Consider the following 12,227-nt stretch of genomic DNA (forward strand, 5'->3'; position numbering starts at 1 on the left):
AAAAAAAATAAATAAATAAACTTATTGATGAGTCAGTGCAATACCAAAAACATTCCCATTTCTTGATATAGTGCTGGAGCACAATTTGTAGACGAATGCCCTTATATCTTAATCTTTAGTCTCTACTTCAGTTGGGAAAGACACCTCTTGCAATGAAATCTGCACCAAGTATCTAATATGTGGGCAATCAACTAACAAAGAATCACCAAGAGTCTTGTAATTCAATTGACATTTCTTGGGGTATTCTACAAAGATATTTTAGGGTTCAAATTCTCTCTCTCCTATTGTTGCGCCTGTCAAATTATCCAAAAAGACTGATGAAGAAATTTCTTTATTTTCTTAGCCAGACAGTAGACACTATAGTCCGGTAGAAAGACAAGCTGAAAGAATATGTAAAAAGGCAAATTTCCCCGCAAGCTGACAATTTAACATCTGGTAAAATATATATTTCTTTTTCTTTTTTGAGAATCAACACTTGGTATGATCTAAGTGTTGGAGATCAAGGTTCAAAACTTCAAGTTCAACCGTTGGGAGTTGGGATACTTAGACCCATCATTTGCTCAGATTCTGGATTTGGGTCTATATTCTATAATATAGCCTGGAGAAGAAGCCATGTCGGGGCTCATTAGAAAGCAGATAATAGAAAGACAGGAAAGCAAAGAGAACTAGTATAAATTTTAATGCACCAGATCAACAAGCAATTCCAAATGTCAACAACAAATTTCTTCTGAACAATCACAAGAGTGTACAGAAGAAATGAAATTTCAAAGTGGAATTACATCTGCTATATAATAAATACTAAACACAAATCATATTTCTAACAAGTAACGATCAATTTCTCAAAGTGAACACCATACCAATGACAAGCCGATACAAGATGTACAAGGGACTTCCCCAAGGGGTAGAATAAGTAGAAAAAAAAAAGGGGAGAAAAGCAAAGACACGAGAGCACTCTGTTGTCAAATTTTCAACTACCACCTAAATCATTTATCACAAAAAGAATACCTATGAATAGTGAATACAAAGAATATATTCGTATCCCTTTTTTTTTTTTTAAAGAATGATTAATTTTGACTTTGGTTCATCTCTTTACACAACATATGCCACTCCTGGAGCACTGCAGCTTGAAGAGCACGATGCTCAGCCTCCTCTGCAGTTAACTTTGACAAGGTTGAAGGTCCCTTCGTTTTTCCATCTTCTTCACCATCTTTCTTCTTTTCCTTCTTTTTCTTCTTTTTATCCTCATCTTCCTCATCTTCATCCTCATCTTCGTCCTCGTTTTCATCATCAGATTTTGGAGTCTTTGGTCGAGGTTGGGCTGCTTTCAGTAAGGCAATTCTTTCCATTGAGATCCTAAGCCTCTCAGCAGCGGCCACCTTCACTTCATCTTCGGGCATGTACTCCACACCCCCATCAGTAAGATCATCCAACCATCCCTGTAGATCTGATCCAATCTCCTTTGTAATTGATGCATCAGAGGCTCTAACCACAAATTTGCACATCATGGTGGTTGTCTCATCTCCCAAATCCACATTTCTGCTCACTTCACTGGCACCAAAGATCATCATGCCCAGAAAACCTCCATACCAAGTTTTTGCAGCAAAACAAAGCTGTTCCAATAAATTGAATTAATTTATATTTTGTTTCAATAATTTGTTCCAAGAAAATAGCATGTAGGAAGAATGGCACTGGTCTAATCCCACAAAATAAATATATATTTCACATATAATTTCAGCTCCAAATACTTTGAACTTTCAACCATTTTAGATCCTAGTCAAGAAGTGATATTCAATTATTTTTACCAAGTTCAACTAATTATCAGAAATTCTTAGTTTCTGAAAACAACATATCAAAGCCAAAATTGAAATTTGCCACTGACAGATTTGTGCTCCAATTAGAACTTGAATTCAAGATAGGTCTAAGAAATACCAAAAGTGGTTTCACAGAGAAATGACAACTAAACAGTAGGACAAAACTAGAATAAGAAAATGAACTGCAAAAGGGATTGTTGACTCATATATCAAGAAAACTATACCTGAAACCCTGCCACAGTCCGGATAATATGTGAACAAACTCTGTGGAATGGCTTAGAGGACAAAGATTTCAGTCCACTTAAGAAAGGTGATTCACCATACTGCTGTGCAGCCGTAGCCTTGAAGCCACTTCCTTCATATGTATATGTACCAGTGTACTCTATTACTGCTGGCAAACTGGGCCATAGGCGGAAAAATTCAACAGGAGAGATTTTATGCGGCAAAAGAAGCTCAGTCAGCGGAATTTTGTAAGGTTGACATCTCAAAATAACAGGCTCTCCTAGCTCAGGTCTTAAGCTTCTCTTTTGTCTCATGATTTGTGGATCCTCTTCAGTGTAGTCACCTTCATAATCTCCTGCAGCACCACTCCCATAGAATGGATAATATAATACTTGCACCCAAAGGGCACATCTCTCAAAATGAGTTACACCCACCGTTACACTGGACAGTACTGGATCCTACAAATAACATCAGGAAAATGGATAACAAAAAACTCAAAAAAAAAAAAAAAAAATAGAATCTTTTTGTGGGGTGGGGGTAAGTTATATTACAGTAAAAATAATATTTAGGAACTCCACACATTCTGATCACTAAAGCCTGTTAAAACCTGATAACAGACACGATTCTCGTAACTATAGACCCCACCATATGTATACTAAGGGATTGATCAAAAACAATTTCATTGACTAAGAAAGACTATCATTTAAAGGAAAACTGGAGAAGGCTCTCAAAACCCCCCAATAAGATGAACTGCTAAGGCAAATACTCAACAAGCCCCACTCTCTCCTCCCCCCCCCCATCATTCTTGGTTTTTTTTTTTTTGGCTCTAATTAACTCAATTGGTAAATTTTCTAATAGTTGAATAAGAGATTTAAGGTTCAATCTCTATGTTAAAAACCGATTGGTATTTTGGTTTTTTTTTTTCTTTTTGAAACTCTCTTCAAACAAAAAAATTCTTGGATTTTTTTTAATAATTAATTTTATTAAAAGGGAAAGAAGAAAGATGGTCACATTCTTTGGCTTGGGTATCAATCGGCATAGGCTAAATTGGATGGTCAAAAATGGTAGTCACAACACAAAGGTCAAAGTTGTATCACCTTTATTCTTACCCCACTGAGCTTTCAACAAGGAATATATATATCCACTTGAAATGGATATTCGCACTCGCAGCCAGCCACTGGTACTAGTGTACTACGATTAACATTTATGATTTAACAATTTATTATGCTCAGCCTCAGCTCAACTTGTTCTGAATTTCCCATTTTGTATTTCACCCTCATCTACTTTTCGTTGAATAATCAATTATTGCACGCATGCATGCCCAACAGCGGCTTCGAGTCTCTCATCTTTTTGCAATAGGAATATAACTTATTATTCTAGGAAGTTATCAGGTGGTAATTCTGGAGTATAGAACAAACTAGGCTTATATTTAGAATAATTCTAATAACACATGAAAAGTCATAATTTTTACCACATTTATTCTACGTGACAATTAGCTACAAATTACTTTTACATAAACATATCATTTTTTCTCTATCATTCATAGTCCGTCATATAGGTAGTTGTGCCAAGAGTTGTGGTTGTATTATGTGGTCTTAAAATTTTTGTTATTTTTAAGGTATATAAGCTGTCTTAGTATTAAATTTTTATATCGGAACTCTGATATTGTTAATGTGGGTGTTTAGAACTCTTTGATCACATAATTATTTTATCAATTGTGTATAAATAAATAAATAAAAGATTAAATGGGATTTTTTTTCTATTAATTACCTAGTAAATTAAAGTACATGAGGATGTATCTAGAAAAAAAAGTACATGAATGGAATTCAACACAAACTGTTGGAATACAAACCGAAAGACAAAAATATATTCTTAGTCCTTCCGACCATAGCACCACCACTCTGCACTGTCAACACATCTCCGCAAGTATCTACTTTCTTGGTACACTTGGCGGGTTTGGTTCCTCTCGACCTGTCAGTCAATCCTGCTGAAGAGGTTTCCTGCAAATGCAATCATAAAATGGGAAAATCTAGCATATGAAAAGGAGGATCATCATTTAGTATGCATATATGAAAATACAAATACAGAATTAATCTTAGTTATACACAAGACCAAAATCTCCTCCTTGGACATTATTCATTCTCGGTAAGATGGCGGTTAGTATGTGGGAAATTATAAAAGCTTAAACACTATTGTTAGGTTAAAAAAAAAAAGGAAAAAAATGGTGAAAATACATTAAGCTAACATTTCAACTCTTTCACCATCAACTATTGAATTATTTAATAAAAAATGCATTCACACTAGAGCAATTATAAAATTTGCATATCCAATAATTAGTCTGTCGGGACTGATTGAAAGAGTCCCTTGATAGTAATCCATCATTCCTAATTCTAGGGTACTCGCGGTACGGTGCGGTGCGGTTTTGAGCTAGTTTTAGCACCATACTTTGCGGTGTTATTTAGCTAAAACCATAACTGCACCGCACTTTATTTTTGCGATCACTTGTGCGGTACAATGTGGTTCAAAATTTAGCCAAAACCATAACCACATCACACCTCATTTTTGCGGTCACATATGCGGTGCAATATATAAAATGCGATTTGAATGATTTGAAGTTGGTATATTTTTCAAATTTTAGGCTTTTCTACCCAGCCAAAAACTATTTTTTTCCTTTGTTTTGGTCCAAGTTTTAAACTATTGAGCTTAGTTTTTCTTTTTGCTGACTTTCCTAGTCAACACTTGCTAGAGTTATCAAACTATTTTTTTTTTTTTTGAAAACCAGGGTTATTAAACTATTAATAATATATTTAATATTAAAAAAAATTAAATATATTAATATATAGAGAGGGTGCGGTGCAGTTTGTGCGGTTTTCTTATTATAAAACCGCACTGCACCATGCGGTGCAGTGCATTATTACTTGCGGTGCAGTGTGATTATGCCATTTTACAAACGGTTTTGATGCGGTTTTTGCGATTTATGCGGTTTATGTGGTTTGGTGAACACTCCTACCCAATTCCAACTCAACTCAATCTTATAATTCATGATTTTTATTCATAATAAGTCTTAGAAACTTTAATAAATTTTGTTGATACATCAATAATAGGGGTGGAAAAATTTGAATTTTGGATGTTTCTATTTGAAACCTCAAGAGGTGCCAATAAAACTTTTGGCAATGATTTATATATTAATCAAAATGAAAATGATACAATCACAATTATCTAACTAAAAAAACGAAAAGGGATCTTATGCTTAAATATATGTATTGAATAATTAGTAGATCCACACCACATAAAATATTCTAAGACTTTTTTTTTTTTTTGGAATATTGTAAAACATCTTATATAATATAGTGATATATATATACATTGATGATGCAGGAGATAATTCTTAAAAGGATAACTCAAGCTTGAAGCATCACTTCTGAATTGCCCAAATTTACGTAGATGATAGATTTACTGGCGGTTTTTACTGATCAGATCTCTCTGTCAAATTTAACTCGGACTCTCTAATCATTAAAGAGGAATAGAATTTCAAAAGAAATCAACAAACCAATACGGCAATACCTATTTATTTTTGACGGAACTAAAAACTAAAAAAGGAAAAAACTTTTTTGGTATTTTACCACCCACTCGAATTGCGGTCCCATAAATTTTGGTGAAAAAAATTAAATTAAAATGTGTTTTATATACCCCTTAAAATTTTAGTTTTAGTGTAACTCTAATACCATATAAAATACAAATATAACTATCTTATGTGATAGAGTGTGACTTATTATATTATAGTTTCTAAAAAAAAAAAAAAGAGTGTGACTTATTGACTGTTACTTTTACATAAACTCATCATTTTTTTTCTCACCACTCAATTACATGAAAAGTTGTGGCCTTATGGCAAAAGTTGTGTTTTTTGTGGTCCTATAATTTTTGTTTGATTTCAAGTTACAAATAATTATATGCATTACATTTAAATTTATGTTAAATAAGAATAATATTTATTATTTATTATATGGATTAAAAGAGTTATGTCAAAATGAATCAACTTATCATGACACATATTATGGACTTATTTATTTTGAGTTAATTACAAATTAAGTAATTCATAATGTTGTGTTTACAAGTCATGTAGATGCTAAATCTTGTTACATACTTTTTATTGTACATTCCGTAAACATAATTTCACAATTTTAATTGAAATTATGTTTTCAAAATATGATTTCAGCCCACATGGCAGTATGTGTACAGTAAATTGCTTTGGTGGGATAAGGAATAATCAAGACTACTAGTAAAACTTGGCCGTAATAAAATCAAAAGTATTTATTTAAAAAAAGTAAAGACTAAATCAACAATTGAAAGTAAAAACTACATTTTTTTTTAAGAAGAAACCATTGGATGACCCAAGTGTAGTTATTTTCTCTAACACTCATCTCAAGTTGAATCAAATTTGGTAATTTGACCTTCATGCTAAGTTGTTATTAGTTCTAATTTGAACTTATTATTAGAATTACTTTTTTTTTTTTACCAGTGGCCACATAAAAGTTTTTGTAAAAAAATATTGTGAAGAAATAACATCAAATTTTTTTAAAAAAAAAAATTAAAAACTAAACTAATGATTTATTATTATTATTATTATTATTATTTTTAAAATTTTTTCAGGTTTCATTCTCTATCCTTGACAAAGTGACTACGATTTTAGTTTCTAAAGCTGAGCCACTAATTATTTTTTAACGGCTAATAACACTGGTTTGGTAGAGTTTGATTTACCAACATGTGCTTCAAAAGGTTTGAAAAATTGCACTCTACCAATCTACCAATATCCTTTCATCCCCAAATCGTTAAAGTGCAAAACTTAGTTACAATTACTTAGGTGCAATTCAGTAGGTTCTCCAAAATTCAAACACATGGTTGCATTGACCAATAAAACGCAAAAAGTGTTATCTTTTCCAAGGAAAATCAACTTCAATGTAGCTACGTGCTTGAATTTAATGGGAAAACCTAATATAATGCACCTAAGGAACTGTAATTAAGTTTTACCCATTGTTAAAATTCACATATGTAAATCACTTGCTTCAAAAAGAAAGCCTAAACTCATGAACTAAATGCAAATACAATTACGGGTAAAGTGCAACTCTTTAAACCACAAATTGGCAACTCAAACTCGACCCAATAATTTCCATGACAACCACTCCACAGTATTCTAAACTACAATGTACACACCCAATACATGAAAAATTCAAATTCAACAGTAAATAATAACACCCATAGAAAAGAAAAATGAGCACGCGCACCTGCATATGAAGATCAAGAAGGTGTAGATTGGTAACAACAGCCCTAACAATACTCTCTCTGGCAGAAGAGAATTCCTGCCTATCCAAAGCGTGAGAATCGCAATGATGGAGAGTGAAGCCCACTCGGTCTTTCCTCCAGGTACATCAGCCAAATACAACATGTTAATCCCGACTTCGTAGATCAATGCCGGATCCAATGACGAAGCCAAGAACGGTGCCAAATGCGAAACCACGTCCGAAACCCCGACAAACCTTTCCGCATTTGAATCCAATACACTACTAGTTGAAGAAGAAGAAGATTTTGATAGCTTCCGAATGACTTCAACGGCGTCTGAAGCGACGGCCTTGACCGCATACACTATCGGAAACACCGTAGCTCTGAAGCTCTCCACCGGCAATACCAACGACCTAGCCATCAACGCGTTCCGCTTCTTCCACACGAAGTCTACCATTGAAGAAACCCAATTGGATCGAATCGCAAGCGAGTTCTCGCTATCGACGAGCTTATCTCCGGCCAACCTACTCATCCGCTTCGAATCGAACTCTTGGAACAACCTCCCGACAGATTCGAATGCGACTTTGGAGACGTTATCGGATCTATCAAGCATGTTGAGGCCGATCCGAGCCCACCAGGTGGAGACTCGGTCGAGGAGGCTAACACTGTTCTCGCAGAGCGTAACGACGTCGTCGCGAGCGAGAATGCAACCTAGGGTTTCGGTGATGGAGAAGCGGAGGTTATCGCTGATGGAATCGAAGCAGGTGTTGATCTCTTTGGTGGAGTCGGTGAGGAGCTTGGAGAGCCGGTGGGAGGGGAGGGCGGAGAGGATGGAGATTGCGGCGGCGGTGACGTCAGGGTCGGGGAAATCGAGATCAGAGCGAACGCCGGTGATGACGGTGTCCCAGAGATCGGAAGTGAGACGAGTGGAGCGGATGAGATCGAAGGCGAGCTTTTTGGAGACGGCGGAGGCGGGGGAGGCGACGATTTCTTCGACGGCGGATTTGGCGAGGATGGAAATGTCGCGACCGGCGGCGGACTGCTGGAGGGCTTGGAGGAGAGCTCCGGTTTGGCGGAGGGCGTCGTTGGAGCGGAGGTCGGCTTGGATCTGAGCGTAGAGGATGTCCATGATTGTAAATAGAGGGGGAGATTGAAGTATAGAGGATTTGTTCTGTTTTGTTTGGTTTTGGGTTAGGAATTGAGATAATTGGAAATGTTGGACATGAGGAATGAAGAGGATTGGATTTTTGGAGGAGAGATGGGAAGGGAGTGTGTGTGGGAGTTTAGCTTAAGCTGTTTTTGTTGAGAAATGCGGCCATGGTGGCTCTGTCAACTTGTGTCAGGGGCCGGTTGGCCATGGGGAAGGGAAAATTTTAAAAGAAACTATTAAAAATAAAATTTATAAAACATTACAAAAACAATATTTTTTTTAATAATAAATACAAAGTACAAATACAACATTTTTATATAATTTTGATTTGAGTAATGTACTAAATAATATTGTTACATCACAATTTTTTTTATAATAATTAATTTGGCAAATTTGTATTCATTTTATTCACAATTTACCATGGCATTTGTTACTTAGAGCTTGGGGATTGCAAATGCCAAATGTAAGAAGAATTTGGCATTTCAAGTTCCAAAGTGCTTAGTATCTGGGATTGTAAAACTCAAGTATTGCAATTTTTTTTGCAATACTGTTATAGTACAATTCTAAAAGTAGAATTGTACTGTAGCAGTATTGTAAAAATATATATATATATACATATATATATATATATATATATTTTATTCACCTTTTCCCCAGTATTTCTCTCTCCTTTCTCTCATTATTTCTGTTCTCTTCTCTCTCTACCCTCTCTCTTTCTCATCTGCTCTCTCCTTTCTTCAGACCTAAACACCATCCTCCTCCTAATATCAACATCACATATCACAATGGAGGAAACATTGGAGGAAACGTTGATCTGGGTTATTCTTTTTCTTTTCTTTTTTCTTTTTTTTTTCGTGTTATGGTACTATGATTTTCGCCGATGATGGGTTGATCAACGATGGAGGAAACGTTGATCTAGTAGCGGCAGTGGCAGTGTTGATCTAACTGAGGTTTTTTTTTTTTTTTTTNCGAGGATGGAAATGTCGCGACCGGCGGCGGACTGCTGGAGGGCTTGGAGGAGAGCTCCGGTTTGGCGGAGGGCGTCGTTGGAGCGGAGGTCGGCTTGGATCTGAGCGTAGAGGATGTCCATGATTGTAAATAGAGGGGGAGATTGAAGTATAGAGGATTTGTTCTGTTTTGTTTGGTTTTGGGTTAGGAATTGAGATAATTGGAAATGTTGGACATGAGGAATGAAGAGGATTGGATTTTTGGAGGAGAGATGGGAAGGGAGTGTGTGTGGGAGTTTAGCTTAAGCTGTTTTTGTTGAGAAATGCGGCCATGGTGGCTCTGTCAACTTGTGTCAGGGGCCGGTTGGCCATGGGGAAGGGAAAATTTTAAAAGAAACTATTAAAAATAAAATTTATAAAACATTACAAAAACAATATTTTTTTTAATAATAAATACAAAGTACAAATACAACATTTTTATATAATTTTGATTTGAGTAATGTACTAAATAATATTGTTACATCACAATTTTTTTTATAATAATTAATTTGGCAAATTTGTATTCATTTTATTCACAATTTACCATGGCATTTGTTACTTAGAGCTTGGGGATTGCAAATGCCAAATGTAAGAAGAATTTGGCATTTCAAGTTCCAAAGTGCTTAGTATCTGGGATTGTAAAACTCAAGTATTGCAATTTTTTTTGCAATACTGTTATAGTACAATTCTAAAAGTAGAATTGTACTGTAGCAGTATTGTAAAAATATATATATATATACATATATATATATATATATATATTTTATTCACCTTTTCCCCAGTATTTCTCTCTCCTTTCTCTCATTATTTCTGTTCTCTTCTCTCTCTACCCTCTCTCTTTCTCATCTGCTCTCTCCTTTCTTCAGACCTAAACACCATCCTCCTCCTAATATCAACATCACATATCACAATGGAGGAAACATTGGAGGAAACGTTGATCTGGGTTATTCTTTTTCTTTTCTTTTTTCTTTTTTTTTTCGTGTTATGGTACTATGATTTTCGCCGATGATGGGTTGATCAACGATGGAGGAAACGTTGATCTAGTAGCGGCAGTGGCAGTGTTGATCTAACTGAGGTTTTTTTTTTTTTTTTTCCTTCTTGTGATGCTATGATTCTCGCCAATGATGGGTTGATCTGGGTTGATCCAGTAGCAGCAGTGGCGGTGTTGATCTAATGGCGGCGGTGTCTAGGTTTTGATCATGGTTAATTTGGGTTTTTTTTTTTTTACTTGTAATATGGGTTTTTGTTCCAGTGGGATTTTGATGGGCAGTAGTGGCAAAGTGGGCATGGTGGATGCGCGGTGGTGGTGACTGGGCAGTGGAGGCGCAGTGCTAGAGGTTGAGGGAGCTTGTGAGCAGTGGAGGAGTTTGGAAGAAGGTGAAAAGTAAAGAAAAGTCTGGAAGATGTATACGTGTGGGGAGGAAAAAATTGGGAAAAAAATGAAAAAATATATTTTATTGGGTAGATATATTATTTTAATGAGTAGAATAGAAAAATAAAATATAGGACGTTGAGAGTGATGTAAAATGATATGATATAAATGATAAAGTAAGTTTTGAGATGGTAAAATAGAATAGTTTGAAGAAACCTGATGCGAATGCTCTTAGGCTCATTTGGTAACGATGTTTAAACAACAAAAACTATTGTTTAAACACTACAACACATACTTCCACATACTTTTTCACCTATATGTATTTTTACAAAATTTAAATAATGTTACCAAATGAACTCTTAGAATTCATAACTATATCCTTCAAATACTTCATCACTGTTAAAACTTAAAATTTTTAAATTTCATCTCAAATGAGTTTAAGGGTCATTTTGGATTGAGGAAGAGGGAATGGGCTATGGGAACACTTTTTTTTTTTTTTTGTAAATATATATATATATATATATTAATTATATAGACAACAAATTGATTGGGATAAGTTTACAAAAAATTACTTTTTTATGTGGAAAATAAATTTATTGACAAATAAATGAAAATATAATATTTTACAAACTGTATTTTTTGAATTTGAGGTACAAAATAAAAACTTTAACCAAAATTTTAAAAATACATTTAAAAGAGGGTTTTTCTTTTTTGGTTATTTAATCTTGGCTTCTTTCTTGGCCAATCCAACCCTTGTGATGAATTATAAGCCCTTCCGTCTCACCCGATATAAATAAAAAAAATATATATAACAAATTTCTCCATCATATTAACCTTTGTTGTCCGATAAGATTTTTTTGGTATAGATTATTGGGTCCGCTATGGGTGTTTTTGTGCATGTATTAAGATAGAATTTTGTAATGTAGTCAATTGGGTTTTTTAATAGAAAGTCGAGCCATTTTCTTTCTAAAATTTATATATTTTAATTAGTTTTTCCTACCTCTTAGGGTATGTGGAAACCTTTTTAAGTGTTTTTTTTTTTTTTTTTTTGTTTGTATTAGATACAATTGAATTTTAACTTATGATGTCTATTCTATAATCTTTTTTTTTTTTTTTATTGTTAGGCTAAATTGAAAATTGGTTTTTTTTTTTTTAATTTACTGTAAGACGTAGACAAATTGGTATTTGACATAAGAAGAGTTTTGAGGCCTTCTTAATGAATGCACAAGAACACCAATTAAAAGTCACCTAAATTATTTTTATAAGCTTATTTTGTTTAAAATATACATTGGACAAAAGTACATGACTAATTAGAAACAAAAATATAATTAAAAAGCAGTTTAAATATGTAGATTTCCGCCGGAGGGTGGGGGTGGGGGGAATTTTAAAACCCAAAGTACAATTGTATA

The 12,227-nt window shown here is 34.4% G+C and overlaps 1 protein-coding gene across 1 annotated transcript; it reads right to left on the bottom strand.

The window, feature by feature from the left end:
- Positions 1-762: 762 nt before the first annotated feature.
- Positions 763-8,680, bottom strand: LOC111992522 (protein TPLATE). Its single transcript, XM_065771507.1, is given in 5 exon segments — positions 763-1,610; positions 2,036-2,491; positions 3,920-4,033; positions 7,163-7,398; positions 7,401-8,680. Coding segments are annotated over 5 exon segments (2,391 nt in total). The 5' UTR covers positions 8,440-8,680; the 3' UTR covers positions 763-1,064.
- Positions 8,681-12,227: the final 3,547 nt, after the last annotated feature.

The sequence above is a fragment of the Quercus suber genome, unplaced genomic scaffold (assembly GCF_002906115.3).
Source record: "Quercus suber isolate HL8 unplaced genomic scaffold, Cork oak 2.0 scaffold_45, whole genome shotgun sequence".
In the NCBI taxonomy this organism is placed as follows: domain Eukaryota; kingdom Viridiplantae; phylum Streptophyta; class Magnoliopsida; order Fagales; family Fagaceae; genus Quercus; species Quercus suber.